At 50.4% G+C, this 27,124-nt stretch overlaps 1 protein-coding gene across 2 annotated transcripts in view; it reads left to right on the top strand.

Annotated features, from left to right (window-relative positions):
- INTS9 (integrator complex subunit 9) overlaps positions 1-27,124 on the top strand; it is a 68,986-nt gene that overhangs the window by 2,440 nt on the left and 39,422 nt on the right. For both annotated transcript variants that reach the window (XM_044450251.1, XM_044450252.1), the window contains exons 2-6: positions 8,134-8,261; positions 12,885-12,945; positions 18,252-18,314; positions 24,426-24,565; positions 25,780-25,866. In XM_044450251.1, the coding sequence (XP_044306186.1) occupies positions 8,134-8,261; positions 12,885-12,945; positions 18,252-18,314; positions 24,426-24,565; positions 25,780-25,866 (479 nt within the window). The remainder of the gene's footprint in view (positions 1-8,133; positions 8,262-12,884; positions 12,946-18,251; positions 18,315-24,425; positions 24,566-25,779; positions 25,867-27,124) is intronic.

The raw sequence follows: 27,124 nt of genomic DNA on the forward strand, positions 1-27,124 counted from the left end.
CGAGGTCCCTTTCACAAGTGCTGCTCTCCAGCCACTTGTCCCCCAACTGTCCTTATGACACCCATTCCTATGCCCCAAGTGCAAGACCTTGCACTTATCCACCTTGAACGCCATCCTGTTGTCTCCTGCCCACTTCCACAGTCTGTCCAGATCCTTTTGTGTCTGGAGTACCTGCTCCTCAGTTGTGGCCACTGCCCCAGTTTTAGTATCATCTGCGAATTTGATCAGCAGACTGTTCACCCCTTCTTCCATGTCGTTGATGAAAAGATTGAACAGGATCGGCCCCATGACAGAGCCCTGGGGGACCCCGCTTGTCACTGGCCGCCATCCCAATGATTCCCTGCTAATGGTTACCCTCTGCTTTCGGTCAGTCAGCCATGCCCTAATCCACCGGACGGTGCTTTGGTGTATCCCAAAACTCCTCAGTTTCTCCACCAGGATACCATGGGGCGCTGACAAAGGCCTTGTTGAAATCCAGGTTATCTTGAAAATGTGCCCTGATTAGCCACGCCTCTCCTACCATCTTGCAAAGAGCGGTCATGAGAACTGAACATAAGAAGAGCCAGCCAGACATAAGGCTTAATCTGGCCTAATATTCGGTTCTCGGAGTGGTTCTGCAGAGCCAGGACGTGAACACAACAGCTTCTGTTTGTGTTCCCAGCAGTTGGCATCTTGTATTAAATAATTACTAAAACTGTGAGCTGTTAGCCAGAAATTCTCCCTGAGTGGCAAACTCCCAGCTGACTTTAGGCATTGACAACTGGGAGATTATAATTCAGGCCTCCTTACAAGGCTGTTGTTAAACTTGTGGAACGTAAATCAGCACTTACTCCTATGCAGATTGGGAAAGCTGTTGCAAGTTGCTTGCATTTTGTAGTTTTCAAATAAAGGAGGGCAGAATGCCTAGGCTCATGAGCCTGATTTTGTTCATTCACTACGCGCACGCACACGCACGCACGCACACCATGTGCTTGTGCCATGTATGAGTATGAATACTGTGACCACGGATCTGCTTCCTGCGCAGAACTCCTTCCAAAGATGGGCTGACTGGTTTAAAGGACATATTCGCTTAGGGTCGATCTAACATGCCTCTCCCGAACCTGGTCCTTGCCAGATGTGTTGGACTGCAGCACCCATCCTCCTCAGCCTCGTGTCCATACTGGCTGTGACTGATAGGAATTGTGGTCCAACCCATGAGTGGAATGGTGTGACTTGGCATTCTGCACCAGGACTCTTTGGCCCCCTTGTCGCCTTCCGACCCTGCTGTGAATCTCTGGATGCATTTTAAGGGGCCCAAGCTGGGCTTACATTGGCCGCCATGACTAAATGGCACCCCCTTAACTCGGAGAACCCGCTGCAGCGGGCAAGCGGCTGCCAGTCCATCCCGCTTCCCTCGAGCGCATGGTGTCCAGTGCCCGAAACGGTGGAGCACCTGTTTCTTGTCTTGTTGGAGTCATCCTGGGGCCAGTGCAGGGAAAAAGGAAGGGAGCTATTTTTAATCAAAGGTGCTTTCTCACTTTAAACAAAAAAGGGAATGCAGTTCTCATGCACAGAAACACCTCAGCTCCCAACTGAAAGAGCACCGAGCTGCCCTCGCTGACCCACAGAACCCGGGGCTTCGTAATGTTACGAACACGCTCAGAACTCTCTTGCTGATGACAGTACAGAAGCAGCCTAGCGTCCTACCTCCCACACAGAACGCCACATCAATGGGAACAATAATGCCATATACTATAAGTCTTTAATTGTGCGTTTGATATTGCAAGCCATCCCTGAGGCTGCTGTCATGTTTAAGCTATGTTTGTTATTAGCCATGGTATATTCCTTTATCCTTGAACAGTCTTGCAGACGAGCAAACAAACCACATTGTTTCTCCCCGATATCTGGCTTGTATTCCCTTTTACCAGCCTTTGGAACAATTTCATTCTCCGGCTTTTTTTTGTGGCGGGGTGGGTAGGTTGTACATTCCAATTAGTATGGGTGCTACAACAGTCAAGTGCAACATTTATGTATGTATGTATGTATGTATGTATGTATTTATAGGTTTTGTATGTCATCCCAATACTAAAAGTCTCTGAACAGCTTACAAAAAACCAAAAAACAAAGCAACCATATGCAACGAACAATACACAACACACTGCATCTGATAAATGATTATTGAAAACGAGGATAAAACCAATTAATTGTTAAAACAGTGGGAATAAAAAGACTCTCCAGATGTTCTGGCCTAGAACTCCCATGATCCATCACCATCAGCTATGTGGGCTGGGGCTGATAGAGGTTGTAGGCCAAAATAGTTTCATGATAGATGATTTAACCCAGAGGTCTTGTTGTGTAGAGTCCTCCTTTATCTTGTATTTTTGCATTTTTGATTGTGCTTTTGTATTTCTTTTGTATATTTGCTTTTCTTTTTCATGGGCATATTGATGCACTGATGCATTGATGATTAGGGAAGAGGGTTTAATATGCATAAGAATATTAAAAAGACATGCTGGATCCAATGGGGGTCCATTCCATTCACAGAAATGATCCCCCGGCCTCCGACACGGGAGGTTGCGTATTCCTACAAGGTCTAGTAGCCTTCTTCCTGAATGTGTCCAATTCCCTTTTAAGACCATTCACACTGGTGGCTGTAAGTCCATCTTGTGGAAGCAAATTTATTTATGTATGTATTTATTTAAAACATTTTTATGCCGCCCCCATCCCAACAAAGCCTCAAGGCGGCTCACAACATATAAATAACACTAAATACGATAAAGATTAAAAAGCCCAGTAACATCTCGGCTAAAAATTTAAAATCCTATAAATACATAATAAATTAACAATTAAAATAAGTTTTAAATAAAAAGGTCTTAGCCTGGCGCCGAAAAGCAAATAACGACAGTGCCAGGCGGACCTCTCTGGGGAGCGCATTCCATAGATGGGGCGCCACTGCAGAGAAGGCCCTCCTCCAGGTACTCACCCTCCTAATATCATTCAAGGAGTGTTCCCAGAGAAGGGCATCTGTTGCCGATCTCAAGGGGCGGGAGGGCATATATGGATGCAAGTGTTCCTTTAGATACCCAGGTCCCAAGCTCTTGAGGGCTTTATAGGTCATAACCAACACCTTGAATTGGGCCCGGACTTCAGTCGGGAGCCAGTGGAGCTGACGGAGAACTGGGGTTATATGAGAACAACATCCAGTCCCCGTCAGCAGCCTGGCAGCTCTATTTTGCACCAATTGAAATATCCGGACTGTCTTCAAGGGTAGCCCCATGTAGAGCGCGTTACAGAAGTCTAATCGGGAAGTTACCAATACGTGTGTCACTGTCGCCAGGCAGTCGTTCTCCAGGAAGGGGCGCAGCTGATGGATCAGTCGAAGCTGAAGGAAGGCGCTCCTTGCCACCACTGTCACCTGAGCTTCTAGAGACAGCTCAGGATCGAGGAGCACTCCCAAGCTGCGAACCCTGTCCCTCAGAGGGAATGCTACCCCATTTAGGACAAGGCCCAAGTCCCCCATCCTGAAGCCCGAACCACCCACCAATAGGACCTCCGTCTTGTCTGGACTGAGCTTCAGTTTATAGTTTACAGAATTGCATAGTCCAGCTCTGTGCTGTGTGCCCATCTTTAATCTGTCCTGAACTTCCCACCCATCAGCTTCCTGGGATGACTCTTTGGGCTTCTAGCATCAGGCTAGTTTGACCGGGGCGGCTCAGGACTTCATGGCTTCCATGACGGCCATGGGGCTGTCTCAACATGTCACCGGCCCGACCCATGAACGTGGACACACTCTGGACCTGGTTTTCTCGACGGGGCAGGAAGAGGGTGGTCTGAGGGTGAGGAATTTATGCTTGACTCCCCTGTCATGGTCAGATCACTTCCTAGTGAGGTTTGTGCTCGAGAGCGACATCTCCCTCTGCAAGGGTGCAGACCCGATTGTGTGGGTCCGCCCCCGGAGCCGGATGGATCCAGAAGGATTCCTGAAGGCTCTGGGGGAGTTTCCGGCTGACAAGACGGGTGCTCCTGTCGAGGCTCTGGTTGAACTGTGGAATGGGGAGATGACCAGGGCTGTAGACACGATCGCTCCTAAGCGTCCTCTCCCATCGGGCAGAGCCCGCTCTTCCCCTTGGTACACTCCAGAATTGAGGGCAATGAAGCAGGTTGGGAGACGGCTAGAGCGTAGGTGGAGGAAATCACGTGATGAATCTGACCGAACACACTTAAGAGCCCACTATCGGGCCTATGCTGTGGCGGTGAGGGCGGCGAAAAAGAGACACTTCTCCGCTTCCATTGCCTCCTCACAATGCCGTCCGGCGGAGCTCTTTCGAGTGGTGCAAGGCCTGGTTCACCCAGGGCCAAAGGAAGAGCTGATTCCACCCTCAAAGGCCCGCTGTGACGACTTTGCCGAGCATTTTAGGGAGAAAATCGCTCAGATTCGTCACGAGCTGGATTCCACTATTGATTCAGAGGTTTTAAGGGAGACACCAACGCTACCGTCTGGTCCAGAATTATTGGATGAATTTCAGTTATTGCGGCCCGATGATGTGGACAAGGTGCTTGGACGAGTACGTCCTACCACTTGCCTTCTGGACCCTTGCCCGTCTTGGTTAATAAAGGATTCCAAGCACGGGATTGGAACCTGGATCTTGGAAGTGGTTAACACTTCTCTGAGGGAGGGTCGGGTGCCTGCTCCTTTAAAGGAGGCGGTAGTCCGACCGGTCCTGAAGAAGGCGTCACTGGATCCAGGGATGGCCGCTAACTATAGACCAGTGGCCAACATCCCGTTTCTGGGCAAGGTGTTAGAGCGAGTGGTGGCAGGACAACTCCAAGCACTCTTGGATGAAACTGATTATCTGGACCCATTTCAGTCCGGCTTCAGACCCGGGTACGGTACTGAATCTGCCTTGGTCGCCCTGTACGATGACCTGTGCAGGGAGAAGGACAGGGGGAGTGCGTCCCTGTTGGTTCTCCTGGACCTCTCAGCGGCTTTCGATACCATCGACCATGGTATCCTTCTGGATAGGCTGGCGGGATTGGGGGTCGGAGGCACCGCTTTGCGGTGGTTCCGCTCCTATCTCAACGACCGATTCCAGAAGGTGGTGTTGGGGGACTATGGCTCTGCGCCATGGCAGCTTTGCCATGGGGTACCGCAGGGTTCCATTTTGTCCCCTTTACTGTTCAATATCTACATGAAACCGCTGGGAGAGGTCATCAGGAGGTGTGGGCTGCGGACCCATCAGTATGCTGATGATACCCAGCTCTACCTCTCGTTTTCCACCAATCCAGGTGAGGCAGTGGCTGTACTGAACCGGTGCCTGGCCGAGGTAATGGGCTGGATGAGGGCCAATAAACTGAAGCTCAATCCAGACAAGACGGAGGTCCTGTTGGTTGGCGGTTCGGGCTTCGGAGAAGGTGACCTGAACCTTGTCCTGAATGGGGTTGCACTCCCTCCTAGGGACAAGGTCCGCAGCTTGGGAGTGCTCCTCGACCCGGAGCTTTCACTTGAAGCTCAGGTGACAACAGCGGCGAGGAGCGCTTTCCTCCAGCTTCGGCTGATTCATCAGCTGCGCCCCTACCTGGAGTACGACTGCCTTGCAACAGTGACTCATGCGCTGGTGACTTCCCGTCTTGACTTCTGTAACGCGCTCTACGTGGGGCTACCCTTGAAGACGGTCCGGATACTTCAATTGGTTCAGAATAGAGCTGCCAGGCTGCTGACGGGGACTGGACGTTATGTTCACATGACACCAGTTCTCCGTCAGCTTCACTGGCTCCCCATTGAAGTCCGGGCCCAATTCAAGGTGTTGGTAATGACCTATAAAGCCCTAAACGGCTTGGGTCCTGGTTACCTGAAGGAGCGCTTACATCCATATTTGCCCAGTCGCCCCCTGAGATCGGCGGGAGAGGCCCTTCTCCGGGAGCCCTCCGTGAGAGAAATTAGGAGGGTGGCTACTCGGAGAAGGGCTTTCTCAGCGGTGGCGCCTAAGTTATGGAATGCGCTCCCCAGAGAGGTCCGCCTGGCGCCGTCGTTATTTGTTTTTCGGCGCCAGGCTAAGACCTTTTTATTTAAGCAACATTTTAAATGCTAAATACAATTGAATTTTATCTGGCCAGGGCGGCTTATTTTATAATGTGAGTTTTAATTAAGATTATTTTATATGGATTTTAACTTGTTTTATCTATGTTGTAAGCCGCCCCGAGGCTTCGGCGAATGGGGCGGCATAAAAATGTTTTAATAAATAAATAAATAAATAAATAAATAAGAGCGGAAGAGAAAGGTCTCCCATGCGTCTTTCTCCACACCATGCAGGATTTTGGTCTCCTCTGGCTCATCCTTTTGCTAAGCTGAATAGTCCCATCTCTCGGAAGCTTTCTTACAACTTTTCTTACGGCTCCTGTATGGAGTTGTTCCAGCCCCTCGATCCTTTCAGTTGCCCTTCTTGGCACTTCCGTGTTGGCATTGTGGGAGCTCCAAGAGCTCTCTGCTAAGTGCTGAAAATGCTTTTCCATCTTGGACAATGAGTAATGCTTAGCCGCTTAGCACCAGCACATGGCCCAGACACGCAGCGGGAGCTCTTTAAGTGGCTGCGTGAACTTTTCTCTTTGAGGGCATCCCTGAGCATCCCGTTGCCCAAATGCTGAAAGAGAACGCTCATGTATTTCCTAGCTTCTCCCACCAATCAAAAGTTTTTGGCAACATACCACCTAGCTTTCGCTGCGCCTTCTCCTATTCAGCTCGGCCTTCCTTCAGCTTCCTTGTCTCTTGGGTTTCCTGACCTTTAGCTTCCATATGCTACGCTTTGGGACCTCTTCCCATAGTGTTTTTGAGGCCAGCCAAACTGACGACTCTCCCTTTCCTGCTAGGAGCTGAACGACAGTCCTTCGTTCCCCAAACGAGTGGCCAAAAATTCCAGCAGATCACAGCAGCTTTAGCCAATCCCTGTTAAAGGTTTGGCTGCTACATGCCCGATGCAACTGCAGGCTGCCATCACATGAATATTCCCTTTCTGCCGCTGCAAATTTTACTCTTGCAGTTCCTAGCAAAGTTGTGCAGGTTTTCCTTGCGCCCTTGTGTTGCGTTGCACTGGCGTTTATTTATCGTGAGCTGAATTCACTTTATAGTTTCATGTGCTAGATGAGAAGATGCCCCATTTCCAAGCTGTTTCGGTCATCGAGTGCAAGCCGGATTTCAGCATTTTGTCTACATGGCAGTGTGGTGTAGTGGTTAGGACCGGGACGTGGGCAACCTGGGTTCTAGGGCTCCCTCCACATGGGTGAAATGTCACAAACCCTATAACGACTGGGCTGTAAAATCCAGGCCTGGGTCTCTGCCTTTGAAAGTAGGCGTGGGCAGCACAGTAACCCAACCGCCTACCCAATTAAAATAGGTATTGTTTTTTGGTCCTGTGGAAGATGATCAAACACTAAACATGCAGCTGTCTTTGGCCTGGGATTCCCACCTTATCAGACCAGTTAATGAGCTTCTGCTTGGTGTTATGATTAGCTTAATGAGCTTATGCCTTGTTCTACGCCCAGTTAATTGGCTTATGCAATAGTATGTTATGAGAATCCTGACCGACATTGATGGAGAGCCTCAGGTCATATGACTTGGGGCCGGCTAAGGAGGGACGGAAACTTCATGTCCCATAGAGCACAATGGTGGGGAGCTGCATATGGTGCCCATTTGAGCTTGCAACGAGGTAAACAGGTAGTTTCCCACCATCTAGGCTCTGCCAGCCCCTTTCCCAAAAGCAGTCTAGAAAGACTAGCCACTTCCCTTTGGGTCGGGGCACCAGACATCTTCGAGGGACTTCACTGACCATCCACAGCTTCTCAGCAGGCTTGTCCACACTGTAACCCCTTTGAGATGCTGGCTCCCTGGAGTAATTTGCTTGTCTTCTCCATCAAGCCGCCTTATAAGTCGACCTGGGCTTAGCGTACCGATTTCTTAGGGTTGCTCAGCATGAAATGGGGCCAGAACATCACGGTCAAGCGGAAGGGGCAAGAGCCTGTCCTAACCTGGAGCCGCTCAGGGGTGATCGTATCTGGTGGGGATGCTTGGACAGCGGAGTAGTACGGCTTCTGTGCCTGGGAATCCCATTTTTCCCTTTGCCTCACGCTAGTTATTCATTCAGTCCCCTCTCGCCCTTTCAGTACTGCTTGTCCGGGCATCCGACCCTGCCATGCAACATCCTCAAGTTCAAATCCACCACCATCATGTTAGACTGCGGGCTGGATATGACCTCTACACTCAACTTTCTCCCTCTGCCTTTGGTCCAGAGGTATGTCATTTCACGTACGACCTCAGCTTCCGCTTTCTGTGTCATAGGCTGCCTTTGGGGGGCAAGAAATTCAGGTGCGGGAGTGGCCGTGTTGTCGGAGGAGCCCGGGGTGGGTTCCAGCAGAGGAGGTCTCCCGTGAAGACGCAGTTTCATCCAATAGCACAAATAGACTTTGTCCACTTAAAAATTCTCTTTATCAAAATAACGTCCTTTGGCTCAGTAGACGGAAAGCGTTTTATGGATTTATCGATTCGGTTTTCCAGATAATTTATTCTAAGCTTCAGTAAAGCACTGCAGCAGCAGCTCAGCACAAGTGAGGTCACAGATCTGTCATCTTTGTGGCTTGTTCATGCGGGAGGAGATAAACGGGGGAGGCAGAGCCAGAGCAAGGGAAGCGTGGCAGAGACTTCCGCCCCACGCTGCGCCCCACCCGCCCCTCCGGTGGGCTGCTTCGCACTGTCAGAAGCAGGGCCTGCCAGGAGCGCCAGTTCCTGGCCCGCGGGAAGCCTTTGCTGGGCATGGGAAGAGATTTAGTCCCGCACACCAGCTTGGTAAGGGCCTTTTTCAGAGAAAGCAAGCACAGCTGGCCCTCAAGGGATCCGCTGAGGCACGAGCCAAAGGCTTCAGCAAGAGGGGCAGGTCTGGGTTTGGCCAGTGCCCGGAGCTCCCGAATGGCGGGCTGTCGATGGGACGAATACATAAATGCAGAGCCTCAGCCCAGCCTACCTCACAGGGCTGTTGTTGGGAGGATAAGATTGAGAGGAGGAGGGAAAGTATGTCAGCTGCTTTGTGTTCCCTGGAAGGAAAAAAGGCAGGATATTCATTTCATAGGCATGCATTAAGGAGATGGGCTATGAGAACCCGCATTTTCCGCTGAGTCCACGGCACCCATCACTATGGGAAGGCACATGGATTTTGCTTCCTCTGGAGCACCGGCTCAGGTGGCCTTCTCTCCTCTTCCTGGCTGCAGCTCCATGCCTGGGCATGTGCCTTTGTTTTGAATCTTTGTTTGCTTTGGCAGACCTTTGTTTTGTACGTTTTACTGTATTGTTGTTTTAATGTGTAATATGTTTGTGGTTTTTATTATGTTTTCTTGTGTTTTTCTCTCCTGTTGTGAGCTGCCCAGAGCTGCTGTGGCACAACTGGGTGGCGTACAAATGTTTTAAATAAATAACTAAACGGAAGATCCACAGTTCAACCCCCAGCATCTCCTGATGCAAGGAATTGAGTAGCGCTTCTTTCCCAGCCAGTGTGACCAGGCTGTAGCCCCACACATCTGCAGGGCCTCAGGCTGGAGACGGCTGGCTTGGTCCCCTGTTTCCCTGAGCCACGCTCAACTGGGGCTGTTGGGGGCAGAGCCGGCCGCCCCCTGCTGGACCCCCTGCCCTCCCCTGCTGATCCAGCCATCCCTTGCGTTCCATTTCTTGCTGTGCCACGCAGTGGGACTCAGCTGTGGGGCAGCGGATGAAAAGGACGGCCCCAGAGGCTCACTGCCTCTTGCGATTGTGACATTGCCGCACCCAGACTGAGTGCTGGAGGTCCTGAGGCCAACTGCAGCCAAGGGTTGGGGGACACACAGATGCAGCAGCTGCTTTGTATGTTGAGAATCCCGGGCGCATTCCCTGGGTAGGACTGGGAAGCCTTGTGCCTGAAAACCAGGACGCCGCTCCCAGCCAGTGCGGGGAGTACTGAGCTAGATGAACTGAAGAGCGTAAGAGTCCCGCTGGATCAGGCCAAGGTACATCTTGGTCATCATTCAATTCATATTCATCACAGTGGACACCCACAAGCAGGGCATGTCTACAGCAGCCCCCTCTGTACATGGCCTCTGATACTGGAAGGAGCATAGAACCATGAGGACTAGAAGCCATGGATAGTTTTTCCCATGCATTTGTCCAGTCCCCTGTTAAGGCCACCTACATTGGGGCCATCCCTGCATCCTTTGGGGAAGATTCCATAGTTTAACTCTGGGCAGTGTGAAGAAGCCCGCCCCCCCCCGCCCCAGCACCCCGAGCTTTCCTGAATTGCCTACTCCTCCCTTTTATGGGATGAGCCCTACGTGCAGGAAAGATGTCCGTCCACTTTCTCAGCATGAAGCAACTTCCTATATTCCTGACACACGTTCCTGTGTGTGAGTCTTCCTGCCAACAGTTAGCGTAACATTTGTGAGTCCACTCTGGGGAGAAGGGGCTACTCATTTTCCCAAGCACCTTGGTAAACGGCTCCCCTGTTTAAGATGCCGGACATTCTGGGAAACCGGTCTGCTCTCGGCTTGCCCAGTCTAAGGAGAAGTGCCAAAATCTAGTCACAGAAAGGCTGTTAACAATTTTGCTGGCTTAATTTATGTGACAGGTTGAACTCTTTGGGATTAATCCATCATTTCATGCCAGTCTCAGAAGCCCATAAGCAAGTGCTGTTTGATTTGGACGGATTTGTGGAAGAGCTTCGTGGCCTGGGAAATGTTGCTCCCAAACTGTTGTCCTTTTTCATTTGCACACCTGGGAGGAGAATATCTGGTCCTTATCAGCAACAGGCACCAAGTTCCCAAGGACCCTGACTACTCCCTCTCACAAAAAATCATTCATCGATCATATTTGTATCCCAATTGTATTTGTGTCTCCCATGGAGTGTAGGGTGATATCACAGAATCATAGAATAGTAGAGTTGGAAGGGGCCATGAAGGCCACCGAGTCCAACCCCTGCTGTTGCAGGACACCAAGTTACACCATCCCGCTCAGGTGGCTGCCCAGTTCGCCTTGAATGTCCCCAGTGTGGGAGAGCCCAGCACCCCTCCAGGCAGCTGGTTCCACTCTTGTGTTGCTCTGACAGTGAGGAAGCTTTTCCTGATGTCCAGCCTGAATCTGGGTTGTCACAACTTGAATGGGTTATTCCATGTCCTGCACTCCGGCATCAGCATGAAGAGATCTTGACCTTCCTCTTTGTGACAGCCTTGGAGGGACTTCTAGAGGGATACCATGTCCCCCCTCAGTCTTCTCAAGGCTGAACATGCCCAGTTCCCTCAGTCTCTCCTCACAGGGCAGTGTTTCCAAGCCCTGGATCATTTTTGTCACCCTCCTCTGGACCCTTTCTAGTTTACCTGCCTCTTTCTTAAATCTTGGTGCCCAGAACTGGACACAGTATTCCAGGTGAGGCCTGACTAGTGAGGAGTATAGGGGAACTACTACTTCTTGTGATTTGGAAGTGATACTTCTGTTAATGCATCCCAAAATATATATGGGATTTGCTCATTTTCTCTCTTACAAAAAGATGGGCTAAGCTGAAAGTGAGCAACTGGTGCACGGACAGCCGAGGCAGCCGGCGTGCACCCACCTTCAACGTTCTGTGCCTGACCTCTGCAGAGGTTTAGGAAGCCTTTGGCCCTTGCATGGCTGCAGACTGAGGCGCCAACGAGGTGCACAGAGGGGTCCAGCCAACGCTATCTGCTTGCCCGGTTTGATTAATTGCATCCAGCCGGTGGAGACTGAGCTGCAGCTCCTGCAAAAATACTTTCGGGACCGGGAAGATTACACCAATTATTACCCTGTCGCAAAAGTCCGCTTTTGGGATGCCAGCAGCTTATCTCCAGGAACCATTAGAGAGGATCCTTCATCTTTCTTTTGGATTACCGCGGTGGTTGAATGCAGGGCTGCCTTGTAAAACCTTCTAGAACCTTCAGTTAGTTAGTTCAACATACAGCAATTAAACGGGGACTGGCCAACGGGATCGTATTATGCCAATGCTCTGCTGGCTTTCAGTCCATTTTTGGGCTCGATCAAAGTGCCAAAATAAACTTTTAAAGCCCTAAAGCTCTTGGGGGTGAAGTATCATCTCCTGTCCTGACCCTAAAATGATCTCCAAGGGCCCTTCGTTAGGGTCCCCTCAGAGAGAGGGGAGGCAGGTGGGTGCACAGCCCTATCCATGGTGGCCCCCATGGTTGGAGAATGTCTTCCTCATTGGAACACACCTGCTTGCTGCATTACGATCCCTTTGGCACCAGGTAAAAGCACTTTGTAATCCTCTGACATGTTCTATTTCCTCCATTATATTTTAAATGTGTGTCGTTGTGCTTTTAAAATTTCCCCCTCTCCTAGCTTTTACTCTGTGCTCTCTTTTAAGCTTTATTTTTAATGGGTTTTATATTACCTTTTATTGTATTTTAGGCATTCAGTTTTAATTGTAACCCACCCAGGGAGCTTTGAGTATCGGGTAGGGTAGAAATGTAATAAGTGCAAATAAAATATTCACGGAATAAGCAAAATATGTTTTCTAGGCCTGTTTGAGGCCTGGACTCAAGCAGCCTTCATCACCCAGATGTGTGTTCTTGCGAGTGAGAGAATCCAGGTAACTCTGCAGTTTCCCACCTGGTCAGTTCCAGAAGGAAGTGTTGGTTGGCTTGACTTCTGGTACCAGCTCCTAGTCCATGTCTATATTCTTGGGTGGTCTAGCAGGACGAGAGCTCTAGCGCCAGGTTGGAGATCTCTAATAAAGCCAGGATTTATTTAGATCCTTAGCTGCGCTGTGGCTGCAAAACGTACGTAGCATCAATGATTTAAACTCAGGACTCTGAAATGGGTGTTGATTTCATCATGAAATCCATTAATGTTGCTTCTGTCTTTCCTGCAGTCCAAGGCTATCCAAGCTCCCAGGCTGGGTCTTAAAAGACGGAAGCACTTTCCTAGAGAAGGTAACGTACAGATGGGATTGGGAGCCCCACTAAACCTAGCTAATTGGCCAGCAATATTGACTCCCTGCTGATTTTATTTATCCAGAGAAGACGGGGAAGTGGGCCTGTTGCCAGAAGTAACTGAATGTTCAGGGCAGATAATTTGCATTGAGGATTTCAAATATATCTCGAGACGTCTACCATCCATTTGCCTTTGCAGCAAACCCTGTTAGAGGTGACCGTGGTTGGCACACTTGCATTAATAATCTCTAGTTTTGAATAGCTGGAAGACCATCCAGCTTTTTGCAACAACCCAGGGGGAGTGTCCACGCGGCCACACGACGGGAGCGCTGGATCTTGTCTCCTGAGAGCCGCTCCAGTGGTGCCGTGGCCTTTCCCCTTGTCTGAGACAGGAAGGGCTGGCCGGGGGGCCACGCAGGGCCAGCAGAGTCTCGGGGAGGCTTGGGCCGAGACCGTTCTGCCAAGGGGGGGGGAGGCTGCCCCCCAGGGAGCAAAGAGTGCTTTGAATGTGGAAAATGCTCTTCCAGGCACCTCCCTCCATCCTCTGACTCACTGCTGAACTGACCAGCAGGGAGCAGCTGGGCATGGGGATAATGGGCCAGGTTGCAGTTAAAGGGCTCTATTGCACCCCATGGCATTCTGATCAGTGGGGGAGCAGAAGGGGTGTGAGAGGGGGTGGTCCCCACTGATGTATCACTCAAGAGTCCCCCCCCCCAAACAATACAGCTCACACAGATAAAACTCTTGTCCATCAAAAACTTCTTTCCTCCAGTGCCCCCCCCCCAAAAAAGGTAAAATGTTTATTTTGTGGCACTTGCTCCATAATGTGAAGATATCTTTCTGATCCCTGCTCCCTGAAATACATCCCTGCCTCAATGCTCCCAAAAGTACACAACATATTATAGTTTAATATACTTATGCGAGATGCACCGTGCAAAAGATTCCATGGGCGAATCAATCATATTAATTCATAAACACATTACAGTGATGCGGGGTGGAAAAACTTTCCAATGGTTTTTCTTTCCACATAAATGTTTTCCATTTCACAAATTAATTAGTATCAATGAATGGATGCCAATTGTAAATCCAATATTAGGCAAGCCCAGCTGTTTCAAAGTTATAATTAATGTTTTTCAGGTGATTATCCCTAGCAGGTGTGTGAAGGAGTACACATACATCACTGAAATGCATAGATATAGCTCAGCATGAAACGAAACCAAGGCGTAGTGACCGTCAAACGGAAGATGCCCGGCCTCCCATGACCAGTTTCCTGGGTTGCCAAAATCAGTCAGTGCAGCTTTCCCCAAACTACTGCCCTCCAAGCTGCTGACTGAAGGGTACTGGGAACTGTAGTTCAATGAATCTAGATAGAGCTAAGCTGGGGAAGGCCAAAACAGTTTTCAGTGCATACAAACGGAGCAAGTCAGCAGGGGTCTCCTGGGTCATCTAGTCTGACCCCCAGCTCCAGCCTGCTCTGCTCATGGCATGCCCACCATGTGCATGTCCAGCCTATCTTTGAACACCCTCATTTATGGGGCCTCAGCCACCTCCCGGGGAATCCCATTCCACACCCTCGGGGTCCTGACTGGCAGGAAGTGCTTCCTGGCATCCAAATTGCACCTCGATTCCCTGAGCTTGGCTCCATTGGAGTGCGCCCTGCCTTCCTCTGCAGGGGAGAACCAGTCTCTACCCACCTCCGTGTGACACCTCCTCTTCTGTTTCTTTTTCCTTTTCCATTCAAACAATCTAATGGAAGCACTTGTCTTTACATTTTTAAAACTCTTCCAGTGGAATGTCTACGTAGTACAACTTCGGACATTGCAAATGTATGACCCACACACAGCATCATCGTTGATACCTTTATACCCCACCTCCCTCCCTCCTGTGAGATGGCTTATAAGGGTGCCCCCTCTCTATTTTCTCCTCCTCACAAAAACCCTAGAGGTAGATTAGTCTGTGAGTGGCCTGAAGTCACCCAGGCAGCGTCATGGCTGAGCGGGGACTTGAACCCCCATCTCCCAAGTCCCAGTCTAGCTCTGGCTTTTACTGGATTCCCCAGTTCAAAAAGGTGAGGAACAGCACCTCCAACTCAGAGCTGGGGACCCATGCTTGGATCCCCATCCCAGCAACTCACAGCTAGCTCTGGAAGACGGGCTGCTTCTCTGAGGTTGGAAAAGCGACCTCGGAAAAGGGTGCTTTGAGGGTGAGGAAGGGAGGAGACCAAGAAACGTACTGCAGCTTCTTTCTTTCCCAAGGGCCTCAACTAGACACCGAAAACCGTCTTGGCTGATTTGCACAGCAGTGGGTGAGGGAGGGTAGAATTTTGCCGGTGCCCCTTTTCCCTGCTCTGGCCTGGAGGGCTGCAGGCCAACGAGGTTCCCCCAAAGTGTTGCTTTTTCCCGTCAAGTATTTCAGTTCACGTATGTGTGTATGCAGACCAAAATTGGCATGTGGCGCTTTTTCGGTTTTGTTGTTTGTTTTACTTGTAATTAGTAAACATTCTAAATTAGATCACTCTCGAGTGATTTTCTGACACAGATGGAACATTTTCCCATAGAAACGACACTACAGAAATTAGCATAAATTGCACTGGATAATTTTCCGGAATTTTTCAAGAGAATATTCCAGTTCCAAAAACCCACAACACTGCTTTCCCACCCTACGTTTAGAGGGTGGTGGTGCTTCGTCTGGTCTTTCTGTGTGTTTTCTAAGTACAGTCACGTAATATGTGTTTGCAAAATGCATCTAAATGATTAGTTCATCACTTGTGGGTTCTGGCTACTTGTGGTTCCCTCCAGCTGTTGGCCGTCGGAGCTCCACTCCTGCCCCGCTTCCCATCGGTTCCCATTTTGTGGTCATGAGGAGTGATCTTGCTTTGCGTATACAAAAGTGGATCATGTCGCCCCAGTCATGTTTGGTGGCATCTGTCCTCAAACTCCCCGATTTCTAACTGCTTATGCTGGACTGACAGACAGACAGACAGACAGATATCCTAACAGCATTCAGCTGGTGCAGATAATCCCGGATAATTTATTTCACCCTTCCTTAATTTAGTGCCCTCTGCATGTGCCCACAGCTGGAGCTTACTGGGACTCTTCTGCAACACGTTTATGGCCATTTATTCCAAGCACCATGTCAGCAGCGGAAGACATTTCTTTCCGACTTCGACGTCCCACGAACTCCTGCCATCATTCACGTTGACTTTAAGGTTACATATTAGAATGATGTGCCATGAGCTTTTCGGGAAACAGATGATTAACGACTTCTGGAGCCACGTCCTGTCAGTGCCCAGATGCCTCACAATGAGGTCCCACTTAACCTAATTCATGCCTCCTGGAGCAAGCTCGCCCTTGCAGACTCCAGAAAATGCCTGCCAAATATCCGTTCTGTGCCAGTTCAGTGGCCAGCAGCCCCAACACGGCCTTCTGATCCTCAGCATCGTTGCCTCTTGGCCTGCGACATGGTTGTTCAGTCTTCCATTTGGGCCAGGAGTGATGGGCGTGGTGGTCCATCACGCCTGGAAGGTCCCCTTTTGAGGAAAGCTTGTTTAAAAGGAGAGCCAGGGTTTAGGTCAGGCTCAGGTCATGACTGGAGGGACGGCAGCCCCATGCCAGGAAGAGGCTCTTCTCCGACAGGAGAAGCAGACCAGGGTGTCATTCTGGGTCCCGCAGCAGTGCCCAGACCCACTGGTGTGGGTTTCGCCAGAGCTGGGGTGTGGACAGGGTGTCCAGCTCCTTGGCCTGCTTCTCTGAGCATCACTTGCTTGCCTTCTGCAAAACCGAGATTTTGTTGTGCTCTTTGGGGGTAAAGGGGTGATTTGGCATTTGGGGCTCCGATCCCACCTCTGCCTTGTGCCGAGCTTTTTGGCCAAGTGCAGATTACCTTCTTCGAAAGGCAGACTTGCCTCTCACAGAACTCCTTCCTGTGGGAATCACAGTCCGTGGAACCTCCTATGTGGTCAGTTCTTCACATTTTTCTTTCCCTATTGATATCCTGACCATCCGCAAGATCAGCCTCTTTAGAGAGAGCCAGTGTGGTGTGGTGGTTAAGCGCACAGGTCTGCAGGCCGGGTTCTCATCCCCACTCAGCCATGGAGCCCACCGGGCGACTTTGGGCCAGTCCCAGACTCTCAGCCCTGCCTACCTTGCAGGGTTGTTGCTGGGGAGATAAGACTGCTAGCTGGAGGAGGTGAATGCTGTGAGCGACCATGCGTTCTTTAAAAAGAACAAGGCAAATGGTGGGACAGAAAATCTAATAAACAAACACACCAGAGGGGCTGCTCAAAATGCCACTTAGGTCTCCAGTTCTCTACCAAAGTCTTGCAGCCATTGGCCATGGTGGCTGGGAATTGTGGGAGTTGTAGTTCAGTGCATCTGATGAGCGGCGAGGCTTCTCGAGCCCTGCGTGTGCTAAATGCTGGCCATTGCACCAAGCAACAGCAGCAGCCAAACGGGGTCCCTCGGATTCCCTGCTTCTGGCGGACAGGCTGGGCCTCAAGTCACACCGCAGAGGGTCTTGCCCTGCATTGACCGGTGCATCTGCGCGGAATGACAGACGGGCCCACCCGTGCGGTGCAAAGACGGGATCTGTGGTCGGGGTGGGCAGGTCGTCATGCCGGGAGAAGGGGCTCTTTGTGGCCTCATGTGACGTCCAGGGGGAGCATTGAAATTCATCTGGCTTACGCATCAGTCACCTTTTAACTCCTCGTGATGAGGTTAAGAGCCCCCTTGCCATTAGATGTAATTGCTCATTTGTTCAAACTCGGCAAAATCGGAGCCAGGTCCTGCGTCAATCTTATGTGGGCTGTCGCACAGAGGAAGGCAACGCAGCTGGGGGGGCCTGCTGATTTTCACAATGGGGGGACACCCCGAAACTCACCAAGCCTCCATCTTGAAACACGAGCAGAAGAAAGCACAGGGCTTGGGGGGAAAGAGGCACCAGCGGAAGGGACAGGAAGGTGGACCCAAGGGGGCTGGCAGGCGACTGGTCCAGCTTCCGGCTTTGTAAGCCCTGGGCAAATCCTTTGGGGGGGGGGACCCCATGCCATTAACCGGCCCCCAGCAGGTCCCAGTGGCCACCTCTGGCTCTCGGCCTGGGAAGGAAGCTGGCTTGGCTCTTGCCGGCTCCTCTGCGCACCTGCCTCCCTCGCACATTCCTCAGTGGCTGAATTCTCGAGCAGTCCTCTCTCGAAACTGCTCGCAAGTGAGAACCCAGGATGGGGTGCTGTGTCCACCACTCCCATCACCTTGGACTTGGGGTTCCCCTGTTGCTTCTGCTTCAGTGTCTCCTCTCTCTCCCTCTCTCAGGAGCTGAAAGACTGTTCTGGCCACGCCTTTGTGGATTCCGTCCCCGAGTTCTGCCTGCCAGAGGTGAGTCCCCAAGCGCCTCCTTGTGCCTGTTGTTCTCCAGTGGAGGAAACTTCAGAGCCATCATGCAATCTGAGAGGAACCTCATTAGAGGCGAGTGGAGCCAGAGAAGGCCCAGATCAACCACCTCGCTTGAGCAAAAACAAACATTTCACAGGAGGATGCAATGGGCTCTTATAGAATCATAGGCTAGAAGGGGCCATGAAGGCCATTCGGTCCACCCCCTGCTGGTGCAGGACACCACCCACTCAGGTGACTGTCCAGGTTTTCTTAATGTCTCCAGTGTGGGAGAGCCCCCGCCTCTCCAGGCAGCTGGTTCCTCTGCTGTATTGCTCTGACAATGAGGAAGCTTTTCCTGATGTCCAGCATGAATCTGGGTTGTCGCAACTTGAACTGATTATTCTGTGTCCTACACTCTGGCATCAGCAAGGAGAGATCTTGCCTAGATTAAACCCCATCTGCAGTTTGATGCTGTGTCCAGTTCTGGGCACCAAAGTTTAAGAATCATAGAATAGTAGAGTTGGAAGGGCCCATGAAGGCCATTAAGTCCAACCCATTGCTGTTGCAGGACACCAGTTTACACCATCCCACTCAGAGGGCTGCCCAGTTTCTTCTTGAATGTCTCCAGTGTGGGAGAGCCCCCCACCTCTCCGGGCAGCTGGTTCCACTGCCGTATTGCTCTGACAGTGAGAAATAGTTACTGAAATAACACCACAGTCAGAGGACTTTCCAATCCCCTTTTCAAACCACTTGTGGCTCCTCTTTCAATTTAAGGGGCAGTGGAACTACAAGAAGTAATGTTTTTTTCTGAAACGTTGCTTCATTTCAAGCCTCATAAGAGAGAAAGCGCTTACTCCAGAATAAGATAATTCTGCTCAGAATTTTACATGCTGCTTTTCAGCAAGCCTCACAATTGCTTGGCCTCCCTCAGGAGGTCTCCAGACTTCTTGACCCCGTGGACCCACTTGGGGATTTGAAAAATTGCTGTGGGCACCAGCACAACGTGGCTCCCACTGACGGAGTGACCAGTCCCCTCGTGGCAGCTGTGGCAGCCTGGAGAATCAAAAGGTGCAGGGGCGACGAGAACTACTTAAAGGCTGAGATGGAGGGGGAAATGGAAGGTGTTGTTTCTGTCCCGCCCCCCCGCTTTCTGCTCATGCAATTCCTCTCCTCCATCCCCTTTCTCTCCTTACTATTTCTCTTGCCGCCCCATCCCTTCTGTGCCCCCCGCCCAGCCTCTGGTTCTTTCTCTCCCACCCACCCCTTTTCTCCTGCTGCTCCTCTCCACTCCTAGTCTCTGCCCTCTCCCTTCTGCCCCTTGCCAGACTTTCTGCTGGCCTGCAGAACAGCTGGTGAGCGGCAGATCCAGGAATGGGGGAGAGGACCAGGCACCCTTCTATGACGCCCTACGGAGCCCACGTGCACTGTCTTGGGGATCCTTAGCAACAGCCCTGCAGGGAGGGGTGGGCCTCAGGCCAAGAGCATGGCCTTCCCCAGTCCAGCTGGTACCCCAGAGCCATGACTCAGGGGTCCAAAGACAGGATCTGGGGGGACGTGGCCATTCATTTGTGAATAGGAAGACTCAGACCAGCTGGAACAGCAAACAGTTTCCACGCAAGACTTTGTCACACGCTCCTTTGAGTTGGGAGTGGAAGTGCGATTTGAAAAGGGACTTCCCTCTGGCTCATACATCATGCTCGTAACCACTGCACGGGTCTCTTCCAACCTGATACCCTCCAGTTCTGTTGGGCACCCAGTCCATCTTCCCCAGCCACTTTGAGCCTTCTCTTCTTCCAGATCTCCTCCCTTTTTGTAGTCTCAGGTTAGGGTGCCTCCCTCAAGGACCTCACCCCCACACCTTTTTTTAGCATGTCCCTTAATCCCTAAATGGAACTCCCTTACGTGGCCTGATTACCACTTCAGGAGCCTTTTGATTTAGGGAAGCATCGGATAGAGACGCTCAAAATTATGGATGGTATGGGGAAGGTAGGCAGGGATATCGTTCTCCCATGGGGTGACCCAGTAAAGCACATAGTCCAGCAGTGGAATCCATTGCCACGAGGTGTTGTGCGGACTGTCAAACTGGGTGGCTTTACAGGGGATTCGACAAATGCTTGGAATGGAGGGTAGCCAGTGGCTACCAGCCCTGCTGGTTCCATGCTGACTGCAATCTCTATGTATGCCAGTTACTGAGGAACATGGGTAGGAGGGGTTCCTGCATCCAGAGCCTGGTGGGTTTCCCATGGACAGCTAGTTGGCCACTGTGGGAACAAGATGGCAGACTGACGGGCCTTTGACACGATCCAGCACAGTTCTTGCTGTGCTCCTAAAGTTCTGTACTTGTGGACTTGTTGAGGCCCCAGTGGTGCGGGTGTTCAAGGACAGGCTGGACGTGCACATGGTGGGCATGTCATGAGCGCAGCCGGCTGGAGCCAGGGGTCAGACTAGATGGCCCAGGAGGGTCCTTCTGACTCACTCTGTTTCTATGTTTCTATTTCTGTCCCTGTTTTCATATTATATAATCTATTGACCATTGCTGCACCTTAGCAGAGGATTCCACATTGTATGGTACAGTGCAGGCTTGAATGAAAAAGCATTGTGTAACTCCAAGCCCATGGACGGCTGGAAGCTGTAGGACCTTTTTCTGTCCACACCTGCATAGGAGTGCACCTTTGTTTCAATCAAAGGGAGCAGGACAACTACAAGGTCGTTTCTTCCCTCGATTGTCCCCGTGCAGCTCCCATTTCTTGTTAAGTCGCTATCTCTTGCTTTTACACAATTTGCCTCCCCTCAAATAAACAGCCGAGTGAGGAATTGGTTGCCGGAGGCCATTCCACTTTGAGCAGCCAAGTTGACCCATTTCTCCACCCTTAACCTTCCAATCAATGGCTGTCCCACGTGACCAGATCGCGTTCTTCTTGATGCCTGCTGAATCCCATTAGCTGCTCCATAATAACTGAGTTAGAGGTTAGGTTTCTGGTAAGTTTTCCAAATGGACATCACCCATGTTACAGCCCTACCGGGAAATACTTCTAATTGCAATTCCTATAATAGAATGGAAAATCAAAAGAAGAAGATTCTTTTTCAACTTGATGCGTCCTATGTATCTCCCTTATATCCAGAGAAATATCTGAAGACATCGCATTTAGTTCTGGCTCTGAATCTGAACACGATTTTGGACCGAACAAACGCAGGCCATCCTCCGATTCCATCCCTGGGGCCTTGGCTTGTAATTCCTGCTGGTTGCAGAAGCAATTTAGGAAGTGGGCGTGATTTGTCTTCTCAAGGCTACAGGCCAGAGCGTGTCAGCAGGTGTGGTCGTGTCTGTACACTTCATTGCCCCTGCTTTTCCTTTTTTTATAATAAGTTTTATTCAAAATAACCCTAAAACAAAGGAAAACTAAAAACAACATCAATCATCAGACACATCGGGCCTGCTGGGTCAGCCCCCACATTTTTTTCTATTTATAACTTAAAAACCTATTTAAATCTATGCGAAGCCCCGTTTCTCTAGCCAATAATAAAAAGAGTCCCAAGTTTGATAGAAGTCAGTATCTTCTTTCTCCTTCAATGACAAAGTCAGTCTGTCCATTTCTGCACAGTCCAAGATCTTTTTTAGGATCAGTTCGTCAGTGTGTGGTTCTTCACTTTTCCAGTGTTGAGCAAATGCAATCCTCGCCGCAGTGATTACATGTAAAATCAAGTACATTTCTTGTTTACTAATATCAACAGGTATAATGCCTAATATGAAAACTTCAGGTTTAAAAGCTAAGGATTTTTGTAACATTTCCTCAAGCCATTTATGTATTTTAATCCAATACTTTTTCGCATTATCGCAAGTCCACCACATATGATAGAAAGTACCCAGTTTATGTTTACATTTCCAACATCCATTTGACATATTTGGAAACGGCTAATCTATTTGGCGACAGACACCATCTATAAAACATTTTATACAGGTTTTCTTTATATGAAGTTGCTAATGTTATCTTAATATTTCTCTCCCACAGCTTTTGCCATTTTTCTAATTCAATATTATCTCCAAAGTTTTGTGCCCACGTTATCATAGTTTCTTTAACCTGTTCATCTTCCATTCTCCTATCTAGTAAGAAGTTATATAGTCTTTTAATCATTTTCTCATCTGATTTAAGCTTCACCTGATCAAATGCTGTTAAATCTTTATAAAAGCCCCCATTCTAGTCTTTAGCGTATCTCGATTGTATCTGCCCCTTATGCCACCTATTGCCCCCTGCTTTTCCGTTCTCCTACTCAAAGAGACATGAGGTTCCTCTCCCAGCTTGGAGAAAAGGGTTCAACGAATTCCTCCCAGCACCAGCCCCACTGGGTACCCGCAGTCCGCATCCCCTGCTGTCCCTGTTGTGGACGACAAGGGACACAGGTGGGCCAGGTCCCCAGCAGGAACCAGAGATTCCAAATCCCTGTCATGTCCTGTGGGTTTAGCCACTTTGGTTCTCAAAGTCTTGGCCTCCTGCATAGGGCCAAGGGGTGAAGCAGGGTACGGCCGGGTCAGAGTTTGATCTGGCTGTTTGGGGCAGGGCACCAAGGAACCCTGGAGGAGCTCCTGAGCAGAAGGTGGAGCCCACCATGCAGACCATCCCAATCTCCTCTTGCCGTCCCCTTCTGCAGAAGGGAGAACAACACCAGAAGAGCCCTGCTGGACCTGATCCACGGAAGACCCACAAGCAGGGCATGAGGGCAACGGCATCCGGCCACCCATGCTCCCCTGCAGCTGGGGTCATGGGCGCCATGCCTCTTGATCCAGGAAGTAGCATACAGCCGTCAGAACAAGTAGCGATTGATCGGTCTCCTCCACAATGTTGTCTTTCTAAAGCCATCCAAATGGGTGGCTGCCATTTTGTCTCATGGCGGAAATCCCACAGTTTAACTCTGTGCCGTAGGAACAAGCCCTTCCTTGTATCTTTCCTGAATTTCACCAGTCCGTTTCTTCAGATATATTTGATCGTTACTCCTCCATAGAAACCCACCCATTTTAATTACTGTGACACACTGAATATGAGGCCACTGTTGTGCTAGTCCAAATAGGGCTGAAAGGTAATTAACAAAAACCTAACGATCTGTAAGTTGTTGTTGTTGCTAGTCGCGAAGTCGCGTCCGACCCATCGCGACCCCATGGACAACATTCCTCCAGGCCTTCCTGTCCTCCACCATCCCCCGGAGTCCACTCAAGCTCACGCCAACTGCTTCAGTGACCCCATCCAGCCACCTCATCCTCTGCCGCCCCCTTCTCCTTTTGCCATCTATTGTTCCCAGCATCAGGGTCTTCTCCAGTGAGTCCTTCCTTCTCATTAGGTGGCCAAAGTAGCCCTCTTATTATCCATGAGTCCATTTCTGTGCTGGTTTTGATCTTCCAAACCTTTACTAACTTGGGGCCCATTTCCCTGAGACATCTCCTCATCCCATATATTGGAAAGTAAGACCAGAAAATCATCTGCAGACACCTTTCTCTTGGCACTACCTCCAAGTCAAGCCACAGGTGGCCCCTGGAGAAGAGGTCCTTCCTGCAGTTACAAAATATTCTTCCCACTTTCTTTATGCAGCCTTCAAGCCAGAAGATATTTCTATTTCTTCTGGCTTTTTAGGTCCGTGCAGTTTTAATCCACAGAGTTACTGTGTCCTTGAGGTGAAGCCCTTATGATGCTGCTTTTTCTGCTGCTGCTGAAAAGTGTTATGGTGCTTCTTTTTGTTTTCGTAATCACTGCAATTGGTTATTGTACTTCAATGTTTTCTTCTTGTCCGCCACTCCGAGATGGCTGTAACTGGACAGTGCACAAATACTGTAAATTAACAGCATTCAAATGAATGTGTTTTAGATGCATAGATGGTGTGGTACAATGAAGAATTAATTGTTTGCTACATTTCTATACCATCCGGATAGTTCACATATACAAGAAAGGCATATTCTGTCTTTGTGTAAAATATTGTGGTTTGCCGGCTGGCATTGCTTGCTGTACAGGTGTGCTCCATGTCCAATTCTTTTAGGCAATCCAGATGTTGTTTGGAGATGGAACTGGGAGAAAGGGAGGGCGGAAGTTTTACCCCTCGGTTCCTGATGATCTTCACCTTAATTTTCAGATGGAACTGATAGACTTGTCTACAGTGGATGTGATCCTGATCTCCAATTATCACTGCATGATGGCCTTGCCGTACATCACAGAGCACACGGGATTCACCGGAACAGTCTATGCCACGGAGCCAACCGTCCAAATTGGAAGGTAAGGAAAATCCACTTAGCGTTGTTGTATCCGATCCCCTTCCATCCGCTGCTGAGGGAAGGCGGCGGAGAAGGGAAGGTGTAAAAGAACGACAGGGGAAGAAAGCGTTGCTTCTAATGTTCTTGAGAGCCTTTTAAGACGAGGTTGAAAGCGGGCCAAGGAAGACTGTGCGGCTCAACTTGTGTGTGTATCTTTAACTCCACGCTTCGCAAATGTAGGTTGGCCCACCTGATGAATGCGGTCGAGGGGGGAAGCGTTGGAGAGGGTGCCCACAGGAGCCGGTGGCATCCTGGGTGAGCAAGGCCCTCTCCGCGATGCTCTGGTGGTGCCCCGGGCATGCCAGTTGCTCAGAGTGCTAATTGCTAGACTGAAGGGGAAGGCAGGAATCGTGATACCTTGAACTGCGCTGCTTGAGGCTGGAGTTGTAAAGCTTGCAGCGTAGGGTCATGAATTTGGAGGAAGTTTTGAAAGTTATCTAACCCGGCCCTTGTGGCACGCAGAAAATCCGGAACATCCCCAACAGACCTCCGGCAAGGAGGTAATTGAGGAAGTGGATTGCACTGTGGAAGGGATTTTCCCGTTAAGGCATTTCTCCTTGTGTTCAGCCCAAATCTACCCTCCTGTCACTTAAGTGCAGTCAATAGTCCTGCCCACAGGCTGCCAGAGAAGCAACCTGTGCCGCCTCCTGCCAAACGCTCCTGCAGGTATTTGGGGGGTGCCATCACTTCCCCTCCCATTGTCCGTGCTCCAGGCCAAGGACAATTCTTGTTTGCCGCCCTTGTGACCATCTTCCGTGCCCTGCTCCCATCCCATTTCCATCTGTCTAGTCCAAAAATCCGGTGCCCAGGACCGGAACGGTACTCCGGATGAGGCCCAAATAGTGCCGCATGAAGCAGAATGGCCAATTTCCATGACTCGGAAACTCTGAGTTGCCTTCATGGCATTCTAGAATCCCATCTGCTTTTTGGCCACCAGCTCCCACTGCTGAGTCACGTTCAGCTTATGAGCAGCTGTCTGACGTACCCACACCTGGAAAACAGCCTTCCTGCCTGCAGAAAAGGGGCATCTCGGGGAAGAAGCATCCAGCACGGCCTCCTCCTGGGCTGGCCGGGAGAGTTGGATAGGGAGGAGGGGTAGATACCTGCAGACGCTCGGCCATTTATTCCGCAGTGGCTGAGCTCTGCACTTTCTCCTGGTGTTGCTCCCATCTGCAGGCTTCTGATGGAAGAGCTGGTTAACTTCATTGAGCGGGTGCCGAAGGCACAGTCTGCCTCCTTGTGGAAGAATAAAGAAACACAAAGGTAAGGATTGCTGCCCCCTGCCCCAAGCACAGGTCGCTCGATCCGGAGGGTCTCTGTGAGGAGTGCATCCCCTGCCTCACAGCCCCCCTTACAGGAGCTCCCTGCTCCTCTGCCAGCGGGGTTCTCAGGTGGTGTCAGGTGAGCCTTTCCCGGAAGGGAGTTCCAAAGCCAGATCAACACAACCCAAGGACCATGGCTTGGCCCAGGGCTCAGGCGGGATCGCCTGAAGTTGAGTCCCAGGTAGTTGTCCCAGCCGGAAGGGATCCCAGCCCAGGCAGTGGATGGCAGAGCCCGGCAGCAGAGGCCAAGTTCCAGCAGCTCCGAAGAAAGCAAGGAAAGCCCAGGTTTCCAGTAGGACTGAGCCAAGAGCAGGCAAAGGCCAAGTCCGAGCAGCACCCTGGACAGCGCCGTGTGCGGCTCTCCAGCAAAAGACAATCCAGCTTTGGAAACACTGCCTGCTCCCCCCAAAGGGCCGTTGCTGCCAGTCCGTGTTGGCAATACTGGGGTGGATGAGCTGATCTTCCAACTCGGTGCAAGGCATCTTCCTATGCTCCTAAGGTACCCAAGATCCTAAGCATTTAAAACATTAACACCAGCATCTTTGGAATTGTGCTTGGAAACGGACCATGAGCCACTTCAATTCTTTCCGATGCGGCTGAGGAATGTTCTTCGTGCCGCTTCCAGGATCCGCTGGAACCAATGCTGGTTTCCAAGCACTCAGTAAAGGCAGCTCTGCAAGTAACCCATTGCGGCATTCACAATGGGATGCAGCCGGAGCACCGGCTGCTGAGCGCAAGCAACTTTTGAACCCAGTGAAACGACGCGTTGTAAAATTCCTGGCAAAGCGGAGCTGCGGAAGGAGGAACAGCAAACTTCCAGAAGTAACACAAAGACAGGAAGTTTCTCCAATTTCCTGCTCTCCTCCCTCTGCAGACACTCCTAGTTAGAGCTGAGAAGTCTAAGAGCTGAGAAGTCTGTGTATAATCCATGCTATATTACTAAAAACTTTGTATGCAGGTTTCCACGATCTTGCATCTAAATTCCCCGACATGGTGTGATGGGAGGTCAGCCTTTCTCAGCCTGCCACTTACCGATAGGCTGCAATTCCCATAATTCCCAGCCAGCCAGGTTAGGGAATGCTGGTATACCTGAATCGAGCCTTAGAAGCATTTGCTAATGCTGCAGAATAGATTTTGCTCTGGCTAACTGGGGCGGGGGGTGTGGACCACCACCATAGCACAGAGACTTGCCTCTTATC

This window comes from Varanus komodoensis, unplaced genomic scaffold, assembly GCF_004798865.1.
Source record: "Varanus komodoensis strain SLA01 unplaced genomic scaffold, ASM479886v1 scaffold64, whole genome shotgun sequence".
Classification (NCBI taxonomy): Eukaryota; Metazoa; Chordata; class Lepidosauria; order Squamata; family Varanidae; genus Varanus; species Varanus komodoensis.